At 42.9% G+C, this 24,292-nt stretch overlaps 2 protein-coding genes across 4 annotated transcripts in view; one reads left to right on the top strand and one right to left on the bottom strand.

Annotated features, from left to right (window-relative positions):
• Positions 1-24,292, bottom strand: part of LOC135211813 (uncharacterized) — a 395,519-nt gene that overhangs the window by 68,227 nt on the left and 303,000 nt on the right. The window lies entirely within an intron of this gene.
• The window catches only part of LOC135211894 (tyrosine-protein phosphatase non-receptor type 14-like), a 68,102-nt gene that overhangs the window by 26,794 nt on the left and 17,016 nt on the right, over positions 1-24,292 (top strand). For all 3 annotated transcript variants that reach the window (XM_064245122.1, XM_064245121.1, XM_064245123.1), the window contains 4 exons: positions 1,288-1,419; positions 9,629-9,825; positions 11,752-11,912; positions 13,037-13,163. In XM_064245122.1, coding sequence (XP_064101192.1) covers positions 1,288-1,419; positions 9,629-9,825; positions 11,752-11,912; positions 13,037-13,163 — 617 coding nt within the window. The remainder of the gene's footprint in view (positions 1-1,287; positions 1,420-9,628; positions 9,826-11,751; positions 11,913-13,036; positions 13,164-24,292) is intronic.

The raw sequence follows: 24,292 nt of genomic DNA on the forward strand, positions 1-24,292 counted from the left end.
TGTGGATAAAAATTCTGAAAGCTGGCGTGTGGAAGCGCCAAACCAACTTTCACCCTCAGTTTTATTTGAAGATGTTGCCCATAGATCCTTGGACACCTTTTCCTTGGGTCCAGTGGTGGCGGCCCAACAAGTGATATAGTTCATCCAGTGCCCCTGGGGGCGGGTCAGTTTGCGTCTAGTCTAAGATGAAGGTATGAAAGTAGAATGAATGATGACTGGTCTTTTTTCTTTGTACTACTTTCTTCCTACTCCTTTAACTACGGGCAATATGAAGGAGAGTACCGTCATGTGCTGGAACGGACTAGATGCAGGTGAGATGGTCAGCCATACTGTGAAGCTATCTTAGCTGATGATATACTTTTCAGTAGCAACACACCCCTCTGGATAATAATGGAAAAGAGGGGTGGTGAAGGTGGATCCCAGTGCGCCAAGGGACAAGAGTAAACAGTAGAATGGTATCTACACCCAGTGGGAGGAAACCAATAGATCCGCTTATATCTTTGGTCCTAGTTTCATTGTCCATTCTCTTAGAATTTCCCTATATATTCGGAAATGGATAAGGTGGCAAACTCCCAGTCAGTTGTAGAGACTTACCTCCCTCCAATAGTAAGTCTATCCTAATGTTAAGACCGAAGGTTTGTTTCGTGTATGAATAAATACCAAATTTGTAACTAATTTGTATTTTTTTTTCATAACTAACAAACCTGAGGTCCTTAACAGTTAAAGGCCCACCTCGAACCACCCCATCTAGCAGTCTAAACTGGCTTAGAAATATAACTGATGGGTCAACAGGTAGCTGTGGGCATTCTGGGTATACATGCCCCGTTGTCCTCGGTATAGATGCCATTAGTCCCTGGATCTCACAAGTGTAATTTTTAATTCCTACCGGTTTCCAGCTTGGCGCTAGTAAATCCTAATGTTAAGACCTCAGGTTTGTTAGTTATGAAAAATACAAATTAGTTACAAGTTTGGTATGTTCTCTCTAAGGTAGAGGTTTACATAGCTTTTCTTGTAATTTTACACTTTGCTAGCATATCAGCTTCACGATTTTTTAATATTTTCAATTTTAATTTAAGCAAAAATTTGTATTGGTAACCAAATATTGTAAACAAATTGGTATATATAAAGGTAAATGTGCTTGTGCATTGAGTATTTTTGTGAGCATTATCGTTACAAGATTCTAGTCTTTATGTTATTTCTAGATTTTCAGTAAAGATAATTCTTAATCTTCTGTTATTTCTTTTTCTCATTTATAAAGTTGAAGCATCATATTACCCTACTTGACAGGCATCTGAACCGAGCGGCCACTTGGGTAATGCACTCGAGTCATCTAGTTGTCAGATGATCAGTGACCCTTCTTATGGATTATTGTCACAATCTGCTTACTCCCTGAACTCCATTCATCATTCACAGAATCCGGTAAGTTGACGCGATAGAAATAATACTTTTGGTGTTTTAGTTGTGAATAATGTTGAATTAGAGAAGCCATTTCAAGTTTCCATAGGTTTGTCTCAGAACTGTACTAAAACCATAACAATATTTTTGTAAACATGATGTACATAACGGCAGATAAATACTTAGCTATAGACTCCGTCGTCCCTCCCGACAGAATTTCAAAACTCGCGGCACATGCGACAGGTAGGCCAGGTGATCTGCTATTCCGCCGCTGGGTGGCGGGATTCGGAACCATTCCCGTTTTCTAATCAGATTTTCTGCTGTCGCCGGACCGGCAACAAATCTGTTGTGTGCCTCCTGCTCGAATTTCTTCTCGTTTTGCCGCCAGGATTAGTATTGGGATTGACCTTTGGTGACGTATTATTTTCTCGGGCTTGGCATACGCTTTTTGTGGACAGTTTTGGATTTTGGATAGGATTTTTCTTTCACGATATCTAACGTTAACGCTACACCTTTCTTTAGAGTGTGTGTAAGAGAGGATTGCAAGGTTAGGCTACCGAAAGCTTCGGTAGACCCTCATACGGTATGTATGAAGTGTAGACGGTCTGAATGTACCTTTAATAACACTTGTGGGAATGTGAGAGCCTAACGGTGCAAGAGTGGAAGAATTACTTCTTACATTAGAAAGTTAAGAAAAATAGAGCTAGAAGGCTTCTGCAAGTAGCTCAAGTAGGTCTTGCTCTTTTGAACCTGAAGTAGAGGCTAACATTGTAGTGTCTAATGTTTCACCTATCCAAACCTCAGCCCCTTCCCCCTGTATTGAATCTAAGGATTCGTCTTCAAGAGATGGAGACTATGAAGTCCTCCTCAGGAAGCTACAGGCTCAGCTGCGGGCAATGGCATCGAAAGGTAAGAGTGACAGTGACTTGTGCATTGCCTCCTAGGCCTAGAACCTCTTTCAAACTCCCCAGGAACTGGGGAGGAGGAATGTCGACAGACTCAAGGAGGATTGTAGAGTATCTCCAACAGTCAGGCGTCCCTTCGGTAGATCCTGAAGAAACGTCCCAGGCTACCTTGGATAGCCGCAGTAAAAGCATCCTAAGAGAGTGTTTTTCGGCGTCAGATTCGTCTTCTCCTAAGCGTGACTGGAGTTCGGCCATGGAGTCGCGCCCCTTGAAGAGGGCCTGGAATTCGCCTAGAGGAGGACGCCTTCGATTCAAGCCCGGAGCACTTCCCCGAGGATTTGTCTTCAGGAAGTAAGAAGGCTAGACTGCCTGCACCCTCTCCACACGATCATACGAAGCTATTCCTGATAAGCCTACAGGAACAGTTGTCCTCCCATTGTAGGCTCCTTCTCTAAGGACTATTCACGAAGGAAGGCGTCTCTCTTCCAGTGGAGAGCTCTAACAGGCGCAATTCGCCTGGTAGGCGCTCACCTTCGCCATATAGGCTCTCTTCTCCTCCTGTCAGACGCTCTCCCCAGAGAAAGCACCCATGAGTCTTAACAGGAGCACCTCTGCACACAAGCGCAAAGATCCCAACCACTCTCTGCCAGGAGCCAGTATCCCAGCAGTAGCCGCTCTCCTAGGAGGCGCTAGGTCCACTCAAGGATCAGAATTCGCCCAAGCCCTACTCTTCAGTTGAGCGCCCAGGATCCCTTCAGGCGCCAGGAGCCTAGCAAGCACCAGGATTATATTATGCGCCGAGGATCCCATTAAGCGTCAGGAGCCTAGTAGGCGCCAAGATCCTATCAGGCGCCAGGGACTCAGCAGGACCCCTTCCTCTGTAAGGAGTTCTCCAGCGGATAAGAGTCCCTCTCCTCTCAAACGACAGGAGCCTTGCAGTATCTCGTCTCCTTTTAAGAGCCCTCCTGCAACTAGTAGCAGCAGACGCATGTGACTCATGCCAAGGCGCAACACTTCACGTGACAGGAGTCTTTCTCCTTCTCAGAATCCCTCCCCTACGAAGCGCTCTTCCACATTCTGAAGTGTCGAGGAGGTTTGGTTCTGATGATGATTTGCCAGTGAGACGCAGTGGTGTCCGATTATAAGAGGCTTTCTGCGCTTTTACTCAAGGAGTTTGGAGACACTCTTCATCCAGCTGATCCTCCCTCACCATGGATTTCTTTGCTTTCCCAAGCACCAGGGTCCCTCCTAACTCCTCCTCTTTTGTGAAGATGCCCTAAGCCCTACCCTTTGCATGAAGAGGCGGCGTCAAGGGTTTAGGAAAATGGCTTCAATCTAGGAGAGAAGCGGCAAAACAGTGTTTTCCTGCCCTCTTCAAAGCTGACAGGTAAACCAGGAAAGATGGTACGACACCAAGGAGCCGATGGGCTTAGGGCTTCCCTCGTCGGCAGACGCAGACATGCCTCTCTTGTGGATTCGTCCAGGAGGCGCTCTCTGGTCCTTTCCAGCAAAGGCAACTTGGGGGAGGATGTGCCGAGCTAGACCCATCTTGCTCAACGGGCCTTTTTCAGGGACCCAACTAAAGAAGTGTTTTTAACCTTTATGGACTAGGTCCCTGGGAGCTCTAGCTAAGATAGCGCAGGACCCTGACTTCGTCAGTATGGAGGAGCTGTCGAGCATCTTGGCTTGCCTTGATAGAGCGGGTGATGGACGGCTCTGTAGAGATTGCTTCCCTCTTTGGCTCCGGGATTCTGAAAAAGAGGTCTACAGCTCCTTCCTGACGAAGTCTGTATCGCCTCTACAAAGGGCCTCCTTATTGTACTCGCCTCTTTCGAGCCACCTTTTTCCCCAGGACACAGTCAAGGATATCGCTAGATCTTTAGCGGAAAAAGCCACGCAGGACCTCCTGACTCAATCTGCTAAGAGGTTTAGACCTGGCGTTCCCGTTGCCAAGAAAGAAAGGGTTCCCTTTCAGCAGCCCTTTCGGGGAGCCTCCTCGTTGAGAGTCTCTCTCAGAGGTCGGAGGCCCGATCAAAAAGAGAAAGACCTTCCAGAAGACCTTTCGGGAAGGCAAAGTGGAAAAGGAAGTCCTCCAGACAACGGTAGGGGCGCCAGACTGATGACTTTTGCCAAAGTCTGGGCGCAGAGATGGGCGGACAGCTGGACCCTCTCAATCCTCGAGAGAGGATACTTGATCCCCTTCAGGGAAAAAACTTTCCTTGACAACAACTCCAAGGGAGTTAGCGGCAAGGTACAAAGATCCTGTCCGGAGCCAAGCTCTTTCTGCAAGCAGTAGAGCAAATGCTAAGGAAAGAAGCCATAGAACCAGTGCAAGAGCTCCATTCCCCAGGTTTCATACAATCGGCTATTTCTAGTGCCGGAAAACCTCGGGAGGGTGGAGGCCGGTTTTAGATGTAAGCGCACTGAACTTCTTCGTGATAAAGAAGTTCTCGATGGAAACTACTTCCTCTGTTCTTTCTGCACTTCGTCCAGAAGACTGGATGGTGTCCCTGGACCTTCAAGATGCATATTTCCATGTGCCAATTCATCGGCCTCAAGGAAATATCTAAGATTCGTGTTTCAGGGAAGAGTTTTTTTCCAATTTCCAATTTCAAGCGCTGTGCTTCAGACTTTTGACGGCCCCTCAAGTCTTCACAGGCCTCCTGATGGAATGTAGCACATTGGCTGCATTTAGAAGGGATAAGGATCTCCATGTACTTAGACAACGGGGTTCATACAGGCCAAATCAAAGGTTCAATGTCGGGAGGACCTTTCTTTCATCACTCTGAAGTTAACTCAGTCTCTGGGGACTTTTATTTTAGTCTACCCCGAGAAGTCCCAACTGGTTCCCCAGCAAAGCATTGTCTATCTGGGGATTCAGATGGATTCTCGGGGTTTTCTAGCGTCTCCATCACAGGAAAGAAGAGAACGCTGCTTAGCGAAGGTTGCAGCCTTTCTAAAGAAAGAACATTGTTTCGCGAGGGATTGGATGAGTAGCTGGGAACCCTCTCCTCGTTGGAGCAGTTCGTTTCTTTAGGAAGGCTGCACCTCAGACCCCTTCAGTTTTACCTGAGGGAGAGATGGGACCAGAGGTCCCAAGATCTAGGGGACTCCTTCCATCTAACGGACGAGATCAAGGAGGATCTCCGCTGGTGGTTGGACCCACACAAACTCAGCAAAGGAATCTCTCTGCACTTACAGAGCCCTCTCCTAGCGTTGTTTGCAGATGCGTCGTAGTCAGATGGGGAGCAACGCTAGGCACCAAAGAAGTGTCAGGCACCTGGAGGGGAGACAACAGGTGTCCTGGCACATAAAAACAAGAAGAGTTGAAAGCCATTTCATTTGGCACTCATTCAATTCGAGAAGCAGATCTCAGGATCTGTCATTCAGATCAACTCGGACAATACGACAGCCCAGCCTATATCAGGAAACAGGAGGAACGCATTCCTTCTCCCCTTTACAAAGACAGCGAAGGAATTCCTGCTCTGGGCACAGGAGAGGAAAATCTCTCTCCTCACCAGATTTGTGCAGGGAGAAAGAAACGTCCGTGCAGATCTCCTAAGCAGGAAAAACCAAGTCCTCCCCACAGAGTGGACCCTCCATCCACAAGTTTGCGAGCAGATGTGGGAATTATGGGGAAGACCAAATACTAGACCTTTCGCAACAATTGGAACAAGAGACTGGAGAATTATTGCTCCCCAATTGCAGACCCAAGAGCAGTAGCCATAGACGGCCTCCTGCTGGACTGGGCGGGCGTAGACGGGTACGCTTTCCCCCCTTTCAAGCTAGTAGGGGAGGTAATAAGAAAGTTTGCTTCCTCGGAAGGAGCGAAGCTGACGCTAATTGCTCCCTTCTGGCCAGCCCTAGACTGGGTTACAGAGGTACTGGAGTGGATAGTGGATCTTCCCAGGTCGCTTCCAATAAGGAGCGATCTTCTCAGACAGCCCCACTTCGACAGATTAAACAACGAACCTCCCCGCTCTAAGTCTGACTGCCTTCAGACTATCGAAGGACTCGTTAGAGTGAAGGTGGATTTTCGCGCTGAGGTTTCTTCCTAAAGCTATCGCTAATAGCCCATAGGACCATCCATATTACGCTTGTGTTTCAGTTTGTACCAGTCGAACAGGTGGGAGGTGTTTTAGAAGATGGAGCAAGGCTCAGAAAAGAAAGGAAAGTATCCTCTTCCAGTGACCTCGTGTAACGGACATAGCTGATTTTCTCCTTTACTTAAGGAAAAAATGTAATCTGGCCGTATCAACCATTAAAGGTTATAGAAGTTTGCCTGGCCTCTGTTTTCAGGCATAGAGGCCTGGACGTTTCAAACGACAAAGATCTGCATGATCTTATTAGGTCTTTCGAGACCTCGAAAACCCAGACCAATAGGAACCCTAGTTGGAACTTGGATGTGGTCCTTAAATACCTCATGTCGGAAAAGTTCATACCTTCTCATACAGCTTCCTTTAGAGACTTGACGAGAAAGTCGTTCCTGTTCGCTCTAGCAACAGCGAAAAGGACAAGTGAGCTACAAGCTTTGGAAGGCAGGGATTGGCTTTAAGGACTCAGCTATTTTGCCTCATTCAAGGCCACTCTTCTTAGCGAAGAATGGAAAACCCTTTTCCAAGGCCGTGGGCCAAGAAGCTTTGAACGTAAAAGGGGCTTTCCTTCAATTACAGGGAAAGGAACGAGAGAGGACCTTCGTTGTTCCTGTTCGCTCTAGCACAGCGAAAAGGACAAGTGAGCTACAAGCTTTGGAAGGCAGGGGTTGGCTTTAAGGCCTCAGCTATTTGCTCATTCAAGCCACTCTTCTTAGCGAAGAAGAAACCCTTCCAAGCCGTGGCCAAGAAGCTTTGAAGTAAAAAGGGCTTTCTTCAATTACAGGGAAGAAAACGAGAGAGGACTTTGTGTCCTGTCAGAACCCTCAAGTTTTACTAGCAAAAGAAGACTCAACTAGGAGGTACAGAAGAAAGCCTCTGGTGCTCGGTCAAGGATCCGAAGAGACCCATTTCGAAGAACGCACTGACGTTTTTCATTAAAGACGTAATTAAGGAGGCTCATCTCTCCTGTGGTGACGAGCACTTTAAGCTCCTCAGAGTGAAGGCACATGAAGTGAGAGCCATAGCAACCTCAATGGCTTTTCACAAAACTTGGTCTCTCCAGGCTCTTATAGAGTCCCACATACTGGAGGTGTAAACTCTGTCTTCGCTGCTCATTATTTAAGAGACGTGAGGTTACATATGAGAAGTGCTTCTCACTCAGAACTTACATATCCGCGGATTCAGTGCTGGGAAAAGGAGCTGAGGTTAATCCTACTTAGTTTAGCTTAATTATTTCTATTTTAGCTTTTTTGGTGTTTGTTTTTATGGTCGATTGAAAGAGGGTATAGGAAGAACCCCTTTCAAATCCTAGCTCTAACAATGTTAGGATGGTCAGGTGGTCGGGATTGGCTTTAGTGCTCCTCGTTTTTTGTAATTAAAAAACCTAAAGCTCTGTCATGTAAGAGGGCTAGTCCCCATTGATATGATACAGGTCAAGGCTCTGTCATGTAAGTGGGTCAGCCCCCATTGACACGATCCATATAAGGCTCTGTCGCATAAGCGGGCTAGCCCCCATTGACATGATCCAGAAGGGCTATCAGTTATAGGTCCCTACCTCGCTGAAGCTCTTGAGGCATGCAGACTCATAGACAGTAATCATGAAGTCTTCTGCCCAATCAGGTAAGAACCAAGGATGGTATATCCTACAACATATGTTGTTTCCTGTTTTTAATTTTGTTGTTAGCTGTCTCTTGCCCTCCAACCAAGGGTGCAATCAGCTAAGTATATATCTGCCGGGTAAGTTGCATGTACAAAAATGATATTGTTAAGATACAATAAAGTTTTTTTGTACATACTTACCTGGCAGATATACGTTAATGGTGGCCTGCCCATCCTCCCCTCAGGAGACAAGGTGGAAGAGAAAAAATTTTTTTTCTTTTGATTAGAAAACGGGAATGGTTCCGAATCCCGCCACCCAGCGGCGGGAATAGTAGATCACCTGACCTACCTGTCGCGTGTGCCGCGAGTTTTGAAATTCTGTCGGGACGACGGAGTCTATAGCTAAGTGTATATCTGCCAGGTAAGTATGTACAAAACTTTATTGTATCTTAACAATATCATTTTAGGTATGGTAATTTTAAATGAATCTGAATAAAGGTGTGAAGGCTTGTAGAAGTCCAGTAAAATCTCAGAAAGCTGAAGCAGCATTAGTCTGAGAGTTTGGAGATTTTGAATGATCATTTATCATTAGAACAAGGAAAACCAGTGAATTATCATGAGGAAGGGAGGGTGCTAGAATTGTGGGGAACCTATTTTGAATGTTCAAAGCAGGCCATCAATGCAACGTGCAACAGCCGGAGGTGCCATCAATGGAACAACCATGGTGCAACAAGCACAGTGAACTGGTGGGCACAGCTTGAAGCATCACAAAGAGAAAGCAGTATTAAGTATAGCAGGACAACCTTCAGATTGAAAGTCATACTGTGGGAAATAATAATCTAGCAAAGATGACCTGGTGGTATATCAAAATAGAAATGTTCCTCTGCAGTTGTGGAAAAGCCAAGTTCCACATAAGCACCTGGCACTGAAGAAGCAGTAACCTGGTATGATAAAGCAGGCATAACAGGTGTTGGAGCAAAGCAGCTAAATTGATAGGTAGTGGAGTACCATTGTTGAGGGAGCAATCCATTCATCAAGCAGAGCAGACAACCCAGGTCTTGAGTGAGTGGATAAGGCATCATTTTACAAGAGAACACTGAGCAAGGGAAGTGGTACATTGCTGGTGCCCTGTAACCTAAAGTAGAAGAGTCAAAGTCCCAGAGACCAACCATGAGATTGAGGAATATAAAATAAGAAATTGGTAGCCAAATGGTTGTTCTGAGGAATATAAAGTAGGAAATTGGTAGCAGAATGGTTGTCCTTCCTTCCTTGGCAATTTCTCCTGTTCTTGCAATGAGCACATTGTCAGCAGACTTGTGCCAGCATATGGTACAGGTGGAACACGGTGGAAGAAATTCCATCTCTGGGGAGGACACGGAAGTGCAACAGATCTTACCTTTGAAAATTTGAAATCTTTCCTGAGGCTTGCTTACAATTTTAACTAAAAATTGTTTATGCATAGTACAAACTTCAGAAGGGTATTTGAAGAAATAGAGTTATTAATTTATGTAACTGAATGTGTATTTAATATACGGTATTTATCATTTTATTACATAAACTGAATAAGTAATATGAATTTGCATAAACCTATTCCATTGTCACACTCCTTAAAAAATCCCTTTATTATATTTCCAGGTTGTTTTAGCCTCCCATACTCAACCTTCAGCTCTGCAGCAGCAGCAGTCACAGCAACAGCAGCAACAGTCTTCCCAAGCACAACAACAAGGTCAACAGCAACAACAACAGTCACAGCAACATGATGCACCAGGGCAGCAGGTGGCTCTCTACTCCTCTAACTTAAGTCTTCCTTCAACAAGAGGCAGCTTTCGCAGGTAATAATCAAGTCGTTTCATGTACTTCAGTTGAATTGATTTTTTTATAACTTTTTTTCAATGTATCCAGAGATGAAGCAATAGAAAAACAAGTAGTAAAATCCTCATGAGAAGAAATGCAACGAGAGGCAATTCTGGTGAAGGAGAGAGAGAACAAAAATGGAATGGTGGCATCCTACGCCATTGGAGACACTAAGCCTTCCCATGACGGAACAGCCAATTTCCTCTTGTATCTTTTCTTCCCACCAAATTTCTTCCATTGTTCTGGAGACCAATCATGACAGTCTCAACAGGGGGTTACTTACATAGCATTCATTTGATCTGTATCTGCTACAAGTTGAATGAGGATCAGTACTGAGAGAGCGTAGATAAAGAAAAAAGGGTTGTCACCTACCCCAGGACATTTCTTCTGAGGCCTAGCCTTCTTAGATGATTCATGGGTTTACATCTTGAATGCAAATGCATAGTAACACAGATATTCACAATTATATGACAGATACTCGCAAATAACAAACCAGAACACCAAGGTGAAGAATGAACAGGAAGTGCATAAAGGACCGGATGCTAAGCTAGAAAGGGCAGCACTCATTTGCTTGAAGATGGTTTGAGAGATGACTAGTGCGTCACTGTGTATGCGAGAGGGAGAGAGAGGTCAGCCTCCGCCTACTCTCTCCTGATTGGCCAATGCACTCATGCCCCAACCTTGTTCTCTTTGTAAACAGTATCCAGCTTGTGCTTTGAGATTTTTCCCATATATAAAGACCTCAGATTTGTTAGTTATGAAAAGTAAAAATTAATTACAAATTTGTCATGTTTCTGTTGCATTACTTACCAATTATATAAGAAAACTCCATTTACATTAACATACGAAACCATTCAGAATTAACATATCATGGTGATGTGGTTGGACTTCAGGTTAATAACAACAAGAAAATAAGATAATAAAGTTTGTTATCTGGAAGATATGTAGCTCATTGCACTGTTTTTTTAGGGAAAATTGCAAATGAAAGTCTGGATGTTCAATGGAGATGCCATCAATGTATGCTTACCACATACATAAACTAAACTGATTGCTATACTGTAATCCTGTACTTTAAAGTTCAGAATTCAGGACAATTGTTTTCCATAGCAATACTTGCATTTAATAACATGAAATGAAGAATGAGTATAGATGAAGGAAAACTTTAGCAATAACTTGAAACACAGGAATACTCAAGTAAGTAATGCATAGAACAAAGAAGACAAATGTCTACAAGTATTGTAACACCCTGCTATATTTTAGTAATACCCATCGTGTTAATATAGTAGTGGTTCTGTCTGCAAAAGCTAAATTTACATATATATACGTATATGGAATACTATCATACATTACCAGTATCCAAAATACTTAGTAAAAACAGAACCAATAAAAAATTATGTGCTTCATTTTTCCTAACAAAGTTAACCTTAGGTGAAGCTTTTAATGAATTGTTGAGTTTTAAAGTAAAGTCCCTTCTTTTATCCAGACATTAGACTTGAGTTCTCTCTTTAGAAGGATCATCAATATCTTACCAAAGTGCTGCTTGGTGTAGCCACTTCAGTGCTTGACATTTAAGCCTAAATTACTTAATCCAGTCCTATCAATGGCTTACCAGTTATTGTCTGATAAGAATATTATTTGGCTGTATTTGATATCCACATGGTAAATAATAGGTTAATTGGAGTTAGGTGTTTGAAGAATCTTAAAGATATGATGATGGAGGGGTGAAAGTACATAATTATGACGTACTTGTCTCGGTAAACTATCAATGATTTACTCACATCGTACCAGCAGATTAAGGAAGGTGTAAAAAGATAGTTTATTGAAAAGCAGTAATATTGAATATTCTAGAAAATGTTATATTTTACTGAATAAGGTATTATTACAAATGTATCTTTTCCTTTCAGAACTCTACTACCTCAGTACAGACCAGCACCAGATTACGAGACAGCGTTGGTTCAAAAGTACGGCCCTGGAGTAAACCCTGTCAACGTTCGGGCCACAATGCTGTATTCTTCGCAACCTGAGATATCCAATAGTCATGTTTTGGAAGGACCTTCCCAGGAAGGTGAGGATGATTGTTGAGACCGACCAAGTAATTTGTTCACACAAAAAAGGGTTTCTTTTGTTGGTGCAAAATGCTTAAAAACGGACGTATTGTATTTTATGATTTGAACATCATAAGGGTACCCTAATTTTGATGTTACTATTGGTACAGTATACCTGTACTGGAGCAGAGCCTTTAGTGTAAACAGTCTCAGAAGTTTTGGTATTTTATGTCACACATTTTATGAATATATGACTCAAGTTATACCAACCATTAATGTTTGTTGATTATGGCAAAGGCAATTCATTTGAAGTACTCTTATGTATTATTAGCACTGAAACAAGCTGATTTTCTGACCTACCTCTTAAGTTAATGTTAAGACTAGTTCCATATTATGTAGGAATTCCCTGCTTAGTTAAGATGCCATTTTTGCTAATAAAGTGTAGTATAATGAAGGTTTTCAAGTGCTTTATGCAGTGTAGTTTTTGGGGAGTTCTTTGTTTGTGAAGATTTTCAGCCCTTGTTTATCATATATATGTTAATGTTTTATATGAATTTTGGTAGTTTGTAAATTTTTATTTATTGTCATAGTTTTTGTATGTGATAGAATACTAGTTTTGGTTGGGCCTTCCCCATACATGCCACATATGTCACTGTGCACTCTAGTTAGTAAATATTTTTAATGAGTTTTTTAGTGTTTCTGGAATAGCACACTTTCATGTCCCATAATCTTAATGATTGAGAATTGGAGTACTAACTTTTAATGCTTTGTAAATGCTGTTGATTGGGAATAGTCAAAAAACCCTCCTGCCTGATTTGCACTTTGCAGATATGGCATATCAAGTCTGCGTTAAATAAGGGCAACTGTTTATTTAATGAAAATGTTAATATTTTTGAGAATTTTTGTGCTTATGCCAAGTAACACAACAAATTTACCAGATCTTTTTATCTTTATATCTCCAAGTAAGTGGTTGCAAAAGTATGGCAGTATTTTGTGTTTTGTTGAAGGTAAACTTTTCAGTTGTAGGGTTTACGGGGAAAAAATATAGATTTTTTAATTCTAAAATGGGAATTGCTTGGTTGAGATATAAATACTGAATTTTCAAACCTCTTCATAACTTTAGTTTTTTTTCTTTTCTTTTCAGTACCTGTCAGTAACTACAGCCACTACAAAGGATACACAGATCTTTCTGTGTACCATGACCCCTCCATGCCACAACTTAGTCGATCAGCTGGGATACTTATGCCTGGACCTCTCCATAACACATACAGGTAAGTAACCTGTTACATCTCTCTTGTACTTTGCCCCTTTTTATTTCTTTTTCATCTTTCTTCTTTCATCTTTCTTCAGCGGCTTTATTATTCAGAATATTTCCTATTTTCTGTGTGTAGAGGTTTTGATTCATTTTTTCCCAGCTCATCTACTTTGACTTTCCCATCTGCCAGTTTCCACTTTAAAAATTATTTCCAACTTACGCAGGACACTACATCCATTTTATTAGTAAAATTTTCTTGGAATTTTCATTAAGGCTCAGAGTGGTATTTTGAACATAGTTGAAAACTATTTGAAAATTCTAGTCTGTCTTTTATGTCTGGTAAAAATTAGCATGCAGTCTTCCCACCTGAATAGTTCCTAATGCATTTGGAAAGTAGTAATATGTACTTTTGTATCAATATTGTATCAGTATAGAGAGGAAAAATGTGTAACAGGTCGTGATCCAAAGGTATAAACAGTGCTTTATTGGGAGTACTAGAGAAGAAAGTTGAATGATTACAGATGATAAAATAATAAATGTATTTATTTAAAAAGTTGCAAAGCACATGAAAGCTGCAGAAAATTGGCTGAGATTATGAGGATACTGAAAGTAGAAGAAATTACAAGTGAGAACTTGAGGTAATGTTACTATATTTTATAATAGTCAGCTTATGTGTACAAGTTGCATAATTGAAAGGAAAAGCTCTTGAAAGATAAGGGGGTAAATGTGTTTGTGTGTGCAAGTGACAGGAAACAATGCAAGAACAGTAGAAATAAATTGGTAAGATATGAAAATGCTACAGTGATTTTTTTATAAGAATGATACGTTGGGATTAGTATTCTATTTTAACCAGATCACACAGATAGCAGAGATATATTTCTTGTAGTTCTGGACACAAAGAGGAGCAATACATAGTTAACTAGAAAGTTGGGAAAAGACTACAATATACAAAAGGAAAGAAAAATGAAATGCAAAAGCAAAGACAGTTTAGGTGAACCACTCTAGATAGTACCTCTCGCACGGTGGATTTTGTGTTGGTAGATGAAAAGAACAAAACATTAGCAAATTAATACAAGTAAAAGGGAAATCAGTATAAACCTACGTGAGGTGCATTTCTGAATTTACCTTTCTTGCGCCATCCTTCATCGATTTCACTTTGAATACCCCCAGGGTACAATAAGATGTGGTCCTCATCTGCTTATAGCACCTGCAATAAAGAAAATTGTTATATAAATTTAAAAATCTTGAGTATAAAATGTATGCATTTAATGATAATTTATTTCTATTTCTATTAGTACAATTTATTACCAATCATACACACATTGTTTATAAAATATATAATTATATATACATATATATATATATATTATATATATATATATATATATATATATATATATATATATATTATATATAATATATATATATATATATATATATATATATATATATATATATATATATATATATATATAGCTGTGCATGCATTTGTGTGTGTTGAAAAGGCACAGGTAAGTGAAAATTATAATTACCGACTATGTAAACTAAGGATAGCTAAATTTGAAATTAAAAATAAAGTAAATAATATATATATATATATATATATATATATATATATATATATATATATAAAGTAGGCGCCGAAAGTCTTTACACCCCAGTGCAATTTAGGCAAACGCATACACACGCGCACCTTCTTCGATCTGTAAAGGAATGCAAAAATTTAGTAAAGATATTGAATGGGTGTGTCAGTTTACCTTAGACTTTCTAGTATTTGGTAGCACAAATTTGTTCTCTTTAGCTGCCTTCAGCCGTCGGGGAAACACTTTCATGAGGTGCTGACAGATCTCTGTTCGATACTGTTCCAAGCAGCGATGATGGCGGCTTTGAGTTTCTCGATATTGGAGCAGTCAACCTTCTGCAAACGTTTTTTAATGATCGACCACAGATTTTCTATGGGACTAAAATCAGGGGAATTAGGGGGCCAGTCACTTAAAAGCTCCACACCACAATCCTGCAACCAGTTCCTAATCAATGGCGTTGTGTGGCACCGTGCGCCGTCTTGCTGAAGAATTGAAGCACCTGTCTTCTCAAAGCTCCCCTCTAATATTCATTTAGCACAACGTAATAAATGTGCTGGTTCACTCGTTCATTATTTTCAAATATACACAATTCCCCAACGCCCTCATAACCCATAGAACCCCATACCATCAAAGTTTTGGGAAACTTTTCACGAGGACGAATAAGTTGTCACGCACTTGCCTTAAGGCGGGGACTTCGCCAAACTTTCGTTGAGGTGCTTGCCGAGCAATGGAATGTGGATTCGTCGTGAACAACACTTTTTTCCAGTTATTAACGTCCCATTTACCAAATCTATGAAAAAAAAACTTTCGTTTCTTAATATGGGTCGTCAGTTAGCTTGCTCTTCTTAGGAGCCACAACACACTTGAATCCCAACTTGCATGACAAGTACGTCTGTAAAGTACGTACTTTACACTTTCCTAAAATTTCAGGGTTTTCTTCCCTGAATTGACGAGCACTGTGTGAAGGATTAAGCTCTGCTTCCCTTCTCAGTAGCGAAATAGATCGTTCAGACAGCAACGGGGGCCTCCCAGACTTCTTGGCGGGAAGAGGTACCTCTTCTTCCCTGACGCCTTGTACCGCGCAACAATGTTCTGAACTGTTCGAGAAAACGCTTCAAATCCGTCTGCCGCACAATTTCAGCGGTAATTTCAACCCTAATTCAAAACACTGAATGACCCTTACACGATCATCCCTAGAAGTATAAGGACCCACCATTACGCATAAAGGCACAGGATTGGCAACACAAGGGCAACACCACGAGACGAACAAATCCTGACAGGAGTGCCAGCAAAAAAAAAACCGGCTTACACCCACGGCTAATGAGCTACTGATCAGTTATTGTTTCCTTAATCAAGGACACAGTGGAAAACAATAAAAGGTGCCAATTAGTCATTTGTTCTCAGGCATTTTCCGTGACTGATATGGAGGATCTTTAAGACGACTGAAAGTCTTTACGCAGCCTTCAGGGGTGCAAAGACTTTCAGCGCCCCACTTTATATATATAATATTTATATATATGTGTGTGTGTGTGTGTGTGTGTGTGTGTGTAATTTTGTTGTATATTTATAGCTTGTTTTTACACATGCAACTTACCCGGCAGATTATATACTTAGCTTATCTCCGACGCCCGACAGAATTCAAAACTCGCGGCACACGCTACAGGTAGGTCAGGTGATCACCCCCCTACCGCCGCTGGGTGGCGGTAATAGGAATCATTCCCGTTTTCTACAGAATTTTCTGTCGCGCCGGTGCTGACAACAACTTTGTTGTTAGCTCCTGATTAGAATTTTCTTGCTTGCTTCGCCGAGGATTATTTGGGAAGTATTTGATCTTTGGTTGTTGGCATACGCTTTGTGTTAGTAATTATGTCCGAGTTAACACCTGGAACTCTGTTTAGAGTATGTGTAAATGAGGGATGCAAGGTGAGGTTGCCTAAGGCTACTTTGGACCCTCACACTGTGTAAAATGTAGGGGGAGGATTGTTCGGTTAAGGATACGTGTGATGTATGTGAGAACTTAACTGAATTACAATGGAAAGAAACTAACTTCGTATGTTAGAAAGTTAGAAAAGGATAGGATTAGAAAAGCTTCAGCTAGAAGTTCAAGTAGATCCTGTTTCTGCGGAACAGGATAGTTTTTCTAACCCTGTAGTAGCTTCGCCATCTTCCTTTTTGGTTTCAGCTCCTTCCCCCCGCAGCGAACCCGCAGATGTGTCTGTCGAGAGAGCCGCTGTGGAAGCTTCAATCCGCAGTTTGCAACAGCAATTGCGGGATATGAATCAAGGTAAGGGTGAAGTGTCTAGTGATAAATGCAGTGTCCCCAGTGCAGTGGAGGGGGCGTCTGACCGACTCCGCATCGCTCCTAGGCCTAGACCTCTTTCAGACTACTCCCATGCCCGGAAGGGAGGTAGGAATGTCGAAAGCCCGCAAGGGGGATGTAGAGTATCCCCAACGGTCAGGCGTCCCTTTTTCAGCAGGTCCTGTAGACTCGTCCCAGGCTGCTATAGAGAGCTATAGGAAAAGCCTCTTAGGAAAGTGTTTTTCCGACTCTGATTCGTCCTCTCCTAAACGAGGATGGAGCTCTTCTTACAAATCGCGCCCTCTCAAGAGAGCCTGGAAACCTCCAGGAGTAGGCGCTCTAGACTCCAGCCCGGAGCCTTTTCCGGAGTATTCTCCTGCGCCTAAGAAGGCTATGAACGATCCGGAAGCCTCTCCAGAAGGGATTCGGTCATCTACTAAGAGATTCCTGTTGGATCTCCAAGAGAATCTCTCTTCGTTAGTAGGCTCGCTTTCGACTAGTAGGCGCAAGGAGCCTGCTCGCAGGAAGGACGCCTCTCTTCCAGTCAAGAGATCTGTTAGGAAGGAGGAGTATGATAGACTATCTTCTCCAGGTAAGAGCCTATTCGACCTCCTTAAGAGTAAGACGACTCCTTTGAAAACTTCGTCGAGGCAGGGAAGATGGTTTCTCCTCGTAGAAGCGCGGAAGCTAGGAATCATAGCGCACGGCAGGAAGGAGTCTCCTTGCGAGAAGACGATCGTTTCGTATCTGTCGAACGATCTCCGAGGAGTAGGATCTCCTCTGCAAGTGTAGAAGACGAGAACGCTCTAATAAGAGAGATAGAAGCGAGAAAGGCTCTCCTTATAAGGATGAGTCTAGAAGGCGCCAACGTTCGAGAGGACGTCTGGATGATCGAGTCTCGTTAAGTTACTCAAGACCTTATGGTAGACTTTCTTCGAGGGAGTCAAGCGCTTCTCCTAGTAGGTTCCAAGAGTCTACGAAGAACCTAAACAGGGGTTCGCGCCCTACTCCTGGAAGAGTATATAGAACGGACGCTTACCGTTCTCCTAGCAGGCTTCGAGAGCCTGAAAGGAGCCTAATCGAGGAGTTGCGCCCATACTCTCTGTATAGCGAGCAAGAGTAGGCGCAAGCGCTTCCCCTCAAAGGCAGCAAGAGCCTAAAAAGAGCCTTTCCAAGGATTTGCGCCCTAATCCGGGTAGATCAGGAGTAGGCTCTGACGCCTCTCCTCGTAAGATTCAGGAGCCTGAAAGGAGCCTTCTGTCAGGCGCTCTCCCTACTCCTAAGAGTTACAGAAGAGTAGGCGCAAGCGCCTCTCCTCACAGGCACCAAGAGCCTGAAAGGATCCTGACTTTGGATTCGCGCCCTACTCATAGTAGGCGCTCGAGAATGGAAACGAGTTTTTCTCGGATAGGCGCCAAAGAGCCTAATAACTCAGGCTCCCGATCCTCTCGATCCTCGCCTAGTAGGTATCAAGAACTAGGGAGAGAAGTAGAGCGGACTTTTGTTCTTTACCGAGGAAACAGATCTCGGGGATTGAACGAACGGCTCCTTCGGACGAGCTCTTGAAGGATAAGAGTCACATACCGGCCAGGACTTCTTCACCGAAGAAGTCTCCCTCTCCGAATGTAACTTTGGAGGAAGTCTCGGAGGAGGAAGAGACGAAAGAAGTAGGAGTCTCTGATTATAAGAGACTTTCTGCATTACTTCTTCAGGAGTTTGGGGACTCACTTTGTTCAGCTGATCCTCCTTCTCCGGGATCTTTGCTATCAAGTACGAAGTTGGCAAAATCCCCTTCTTCTTTTGTCAAGATGCGGCCAACCCTTTCTATGAGGAAGGCCATCAAGAATCTGGAGAACTGGCTCCTGGTTAAGAAGGAGGCAGGTAAGACGGTGTTTTTGTGTCCTCCGTCTAGATTGACAGGTAAGCCGGGTGTCTGGTACGACACGAAGGAACCCATGGGGTTAGGCCTTCCGGCTTCTGCAAACGCGGATTTTTCTGCTTTAGTAGAATCTTCTAGAAGACGCTCTCTACTGTCGGCTAAAGCGTCTTGGGGAATGTGCGAGATGGACCATTTACTCAAGGGTCTATTTCGCACACTTGAAGTCTTCAACTTCATGGATTGGGCCTTAGGAGCTCTAGCAAAAAGAGCGCAAGATCCGGAGTTCGTGACTATGGAGGTGCTTTCAAGTGTCCTTTCATGTCTGGACAAGGCAGTCATGGATGGATCCACAGAAGTAGCATCTCTCTTTGGGGCAGGAGTGCTCAAAAAGAGATCTGTGTATAGCTCGTTCCTCTCCAAGTCTGTTTCGCCATTGCAGAGATCCTCTTTGCTTTTTCTCCGCTCTCGGAATACCTTTTTCCTCAGGAGACAGGAGGGACATTTCCAGATCACTGTCGGAGAAAGCTACGCAGGATCTTCTTGCTCAGTCCGCCAAGAGGCTTAAACCGGCGGTGCCGATGGCTAAGAGAGAGGGAACAGCGAATAAGGTGTCGTTCCAACAGCCCTTTCGAGGAAGAACGACCTCAAGACCCGCAACTAAGAGTAGAAGGCCATTCAAGAGAGGAAGATCTTCTCGAAGGCCATTCTCGAAGCCACAGTGAGACAGGAGTCCTCCAGACTCCAGTAGGAGCCAGACTTTGAGGTTCTCGAAAGTCTGGGCTCAGAGAGGGGCGGCAACAACTGGTCCCTCTCGATCCTCGAGAGGAGGATACCTGATCCCTTCAGGGAAAAACCGCCGCCCTTAACTTCCACTCCAAGGGAGTTAGCGGCAAGATACAGAGATCCTTTAAAAAACCAAGCACTATTACATCTGGTGCAACAGATGCTAGAAAAGAAGGCGATAGAAAAGGTGTTAGACAAGTCACCATGGGGGGGATTTTAGCAATCGCCTTCTTTCTGGTACCAAAAGCCTCCGGGGAGTGGAAGACCAGTTGCTGGACGTAAGCGCTCTGATCACTTTGTGATCAAACAACGTTTCACGATGGAGACGACGTCGTCAGTTCTTTCAGCGCTGAGAAAGGAGATTGGATGGTGTCATTGGATCTCCAAGATGCCTACTTTCATGTACCCATCCATCCCTCGTCCAGAAGGTATCTAAGATTCATGATACAGGGCCAAGTATATCAGTTTCGCGCCCTTTGTTTCGGTCTTTCCACAGCTCCCCAAGTTTTCACGGGATTGATGAAAAATGTAGCACATTGGCTGCATTTAAAAGGAATAAGGATATCGCTGTATCTCGACGATTGGTTGATTCGCTCGCAATCCAGGGATCATGTCTGGAGGACCTAAGATCAACGTTGGACTTGACTCAGTCTCTGGGACTGTTAGTGAAACCTCGGGAAATCCCAGATGGATCCCCAGCAAAGCATTGTCTATCTGGGGATTCTGATGGATTCTCGGGGTTTTTCAAGTGTTTCGTCCGTAGAAAGACAGAACGGTGGCATTCTAAAAGTGAAGACTTCCTAGAGAAAGAACAATGTTCCGCGAGGGAATGGATGAGTCTTCTGGGGACCCTCTCCTCTTTGGAACAGTTCGTTTCTCTAGGGATGGCTTCACATAAGACCTCTTCAATTCTTCTTGAAGGAGAATTGGGACCAGAAGAATCAGGATCTGTGGGAATCTTTTCCTCTGTCCAGAGAGATAAAGAAAAACCTCAGCTGGTGGTTAGAACCAGGCAGACTGAACGAGGGACTATCGCTGCAGTTACCGAACCCCTCCCTAGTGTTGTTTACAGACGCATCGGAGACGGGATGGGGGGCGACGTTGGGCCCGAGAGAAGTGTCAGGCACCTGGAGTGGGGAACAGGTGTCCTGGCACATCAACGAGAAAGAGTTAGTTGGCGGTGCATCTGGCTCTCAGGCAATGGGAAGCCCAAGTCGCAAAACTCAGTGTTGCAGGTAAATTCCGACAACACGACAGCTCTAGCCTACATAAGGAAACAGGGGGGGACTCACTCCCGCTCACTGTACAAGAAGCGAAAGAGCTTCTTCTATGGTCAAAGGAGCGGAACATCACACTCTTGACGAGGTTTATACAAGGCGAGAAAAACGTCAGAGCAGACTTGTTGAGCAGGAGAGATCAAGTCATTTCCACGGAGTGGACTCTACACTCAGAGGTCTGCAATCAAAATTTGGAACCTTTGGGGAAGGTCAAACATAGACCTGTTTGCGAACTCATTGGAATGCCAGGCTGGAGAACTACTGCTCTCCGATTCAGATCCAAGAGCAGTAGCGATAGACGGCCTACTCCTAAATTGGGAAGGAATAGACGGCTACGCTTTTCCTCCTTTCAAGATCATAGGAAACGTAATAAGGAAGTTTGTTCTGACGAAAGGAGTAAAACTGACCCCCTGAATCGCCCCATTTTGGTTCCAGCTCAAGATGTGGTTCACAGAGGTACTGGAATGGATGAAGATTTTCCAAGGTAACTTCCTTTACGGAACGATCTTCTCAGACAGCCCCACTTCGACCAGATACCCACACAAAAAACCTCCCCGCGCTCGGTCTGACTGCCTTCAGACTGTCGAAGGACTCGTCAGAGCGAAGGGATTTTCACGCGCTGCTGCAAAGGCAATTGCAAGGGCCAGGAGGCCGTCAACGATACGCGTGTACCAGTCGAAGTGGGAAGTGTTCCGAAGGTGGGCCAGGAATCAGAATGTATCCTCTTCCAGTACCTCTGTGACGGAAATAGCAGATTTCCTATTATATTTGAGAATAAAATGTAACCTTGCAGTCTCGACTATAAAAGGTTATAAAGTATGCTTTCCTTGGTGTTTAGACATACAGGGCTAAACATCACAGATGACAAAGATTTACACGATTTGATTAAATCATTTGAGAACTTCGAAGTCCAAGACAGCCAGAACACCCAGCTTGGAACCTGGATGTGGTACTAGAGGTTTCTCATGTCAAAGAAATTTGAACCTCCCAATAACTCAACGTTCAGAGACTTGACTAGAAAATCAATTTTTCTCTTTGCATTAGCATCAGCTAAAAGGATTAGTGAACTACAGGCTTTAGAAGGCACAGTGGGCTTCAGAAAGGATTCTGCAGTGTGTTCATTTAACCCCTATTTTTAGCAAAAAATGAGAATCCTTCTAAGCCTTGGCCAAGGACGTTTGAAGTTAAAGGATTGACTTCCCTGGTAGGGAGAGAAATAGAGAGAACTTTGTGTCCGGTAAGGAGCCTCAAGTTCTATCTAGAGAGGAAAAAACAAATGGGAGGAAACTCAGAGAGCCTTTGGTGCTCGGTAAGAGATCCGAGAAGAACGATGTCAAAGAATGCACAGGCTTTCTTTATCAGAGAAACTATTAAAGAAGCACATGTTGCCTGTGAAGAGGAATACCTCGGGCAGCTGAAAGTGAAAGCACATGAGGTCAGAGCCGTAGCAACCTCATTAGCTTTCAAACAAAAGAATAGGTCGTTAAAACGATTTAATTGGATATCCACATATTGGAGATGCAATTCTGTGTTTGCGTCTAACTATTTGAGAGATGTACGTGTGACTTATGATAAGTGCTTCGCTCTCGACCTTACGTGTCTGCGGATTCGGTGCTGGGACAGGGGCTGAAACCAATCTAGGCTTAGTTTAGATAGATTAGGGATTTTAATCTTGTGGTGTTGTTTTTTATGGGGTCGATTGAAAGTGGTCAGGAAAAAGTACCATTTTCAATTCGTAGTGTATAACAAAGTAGTGTGGTCAGGTGGTCGAGATTGGTTGTTTTCATGCTCCTTGTAATGTTTTGGACCTAGGCTCTGTCTTGTAAGAGGGTTAGTCCCCGTTGATACGACAAAGGTGAAGGCTCTACCATGTAAGTGGGATAGGCCCCATTGGTATGATCCAAATAAGGCTCTGTCGAGTAAGCGGGCTCGCCCCATTGACATGATCCAGAAGGGTTCTCATGTAGTCTCATCCTCACTGGAACTCTCGAGGCAAGCAGACTCATAAGACAGTTCTCATGAAGTCTTCTGCCCAATAATGGTAGGAATCAAGGTAATTAAGTTTATTTTTATTTTTTAGTACCTACACAAAAGTTGTTTTCCCTGTTTTTGAATTGCTATTCATATTGATTAACTATCTCTTACCCTCCTCCAAGGGTGTCAATCAGCTAAGTATATATCTGCCGGGTAAGTTGCATGTGTAAAATGAAATTGTTAAGATACAATAAAGTTTTACACATACTTACCTGCAAAGATATATACGTTTAATGGCCCACCCATCCTCCCCTCAGGAGATAGGAGGAAGAAAAATTCTGTCAGAAAACGGGAATGATTCCTATTACCGCCACCAGCGGCGGTAGGGGGTGATCACCTGACTCTACCTGTAGCGTGTGCCGCGAGTTTTTGAATTCTGTCGGGCGTCGGAGACATAAGCTAAGTATATATCTGCCAGGTAAGTATGTGTAAAACTTTATTGTATCTTAACAATTTTTCATTTTTTACTCACACAGTTTCCTCTATATATTTTGTTTTAAAAAGAGGCAGTCTCACGCACATTCTCCCATGACCCCTTTACCTTTCCCGTTTGTCTTCAGTGCTTTTCTCCTTAATTACTCTACCTCCAGACTGTGTGACGTATGTAGCTTGTTACAAAAGTAATTAACAGTGTTTTAATAGTTCTCTCACGATGATAGCTTGCTTGCAGTTGACTATTGTTCTGTATTTCTGGGAGAAGGGGTAGAGGCTCTCTCTCTCTCTCTCTCTCTCTCTCTCTCTCTCTCTCTCTATATATATATATATATATATATTATATATATATATATATATATATATATATATATATATATATATATATATATATATATATATATATATATATTCTTTTGAAAATAAAGGCACCGTGATATGATCTGCCCTTCAGCCATCAGGAAAAAAAATATATATATTTTTCTGAAGAAAGATTAGCATTGACATTTCTGTCGTGTTATTCATTTGGAGGTTTTTTTGGTTTTTTTCTCTTTTTTATGCCAAACTAGTTTTTTTACTTTTTTTAATTTTTTAGAATCCTTGGAGCATTTCCTAATATTGCTCTCTCTCTCTCTCTCTCTCTCTCCTCTTCTCTCCTCATCTCTCTCTCTCTCTCTCTCTCTCTCTCTCTCTCTCTCATGTATTGTATGTGTAGGTATGCAATCCTATTGTTTTGGCAAGATATCCATAGCGTAATAAGTTTCTAGGTTTTATATTTTACACAAATATATATATATATATATATATATATATATATATATATATATATATATATATATATATAAGCGAATACGACAG

The sequence above is a fragment of the Macrobrachium nipponense genome, chromosome 40, assembly GCF_015104395.2.
Source record: "Macrobrachium nipponense isolate FS-2020 chromosome 40, ASM1510439v2, whole genome shotgun sequence".
In the NCBI taxonomy this organism is placed as follows: Eukaryota; Metazoa; Arthropoda; class Malacostraca; order Decapoda; family Palaemonidae; genus Macrobrachium; species Macrobrachium nipponense.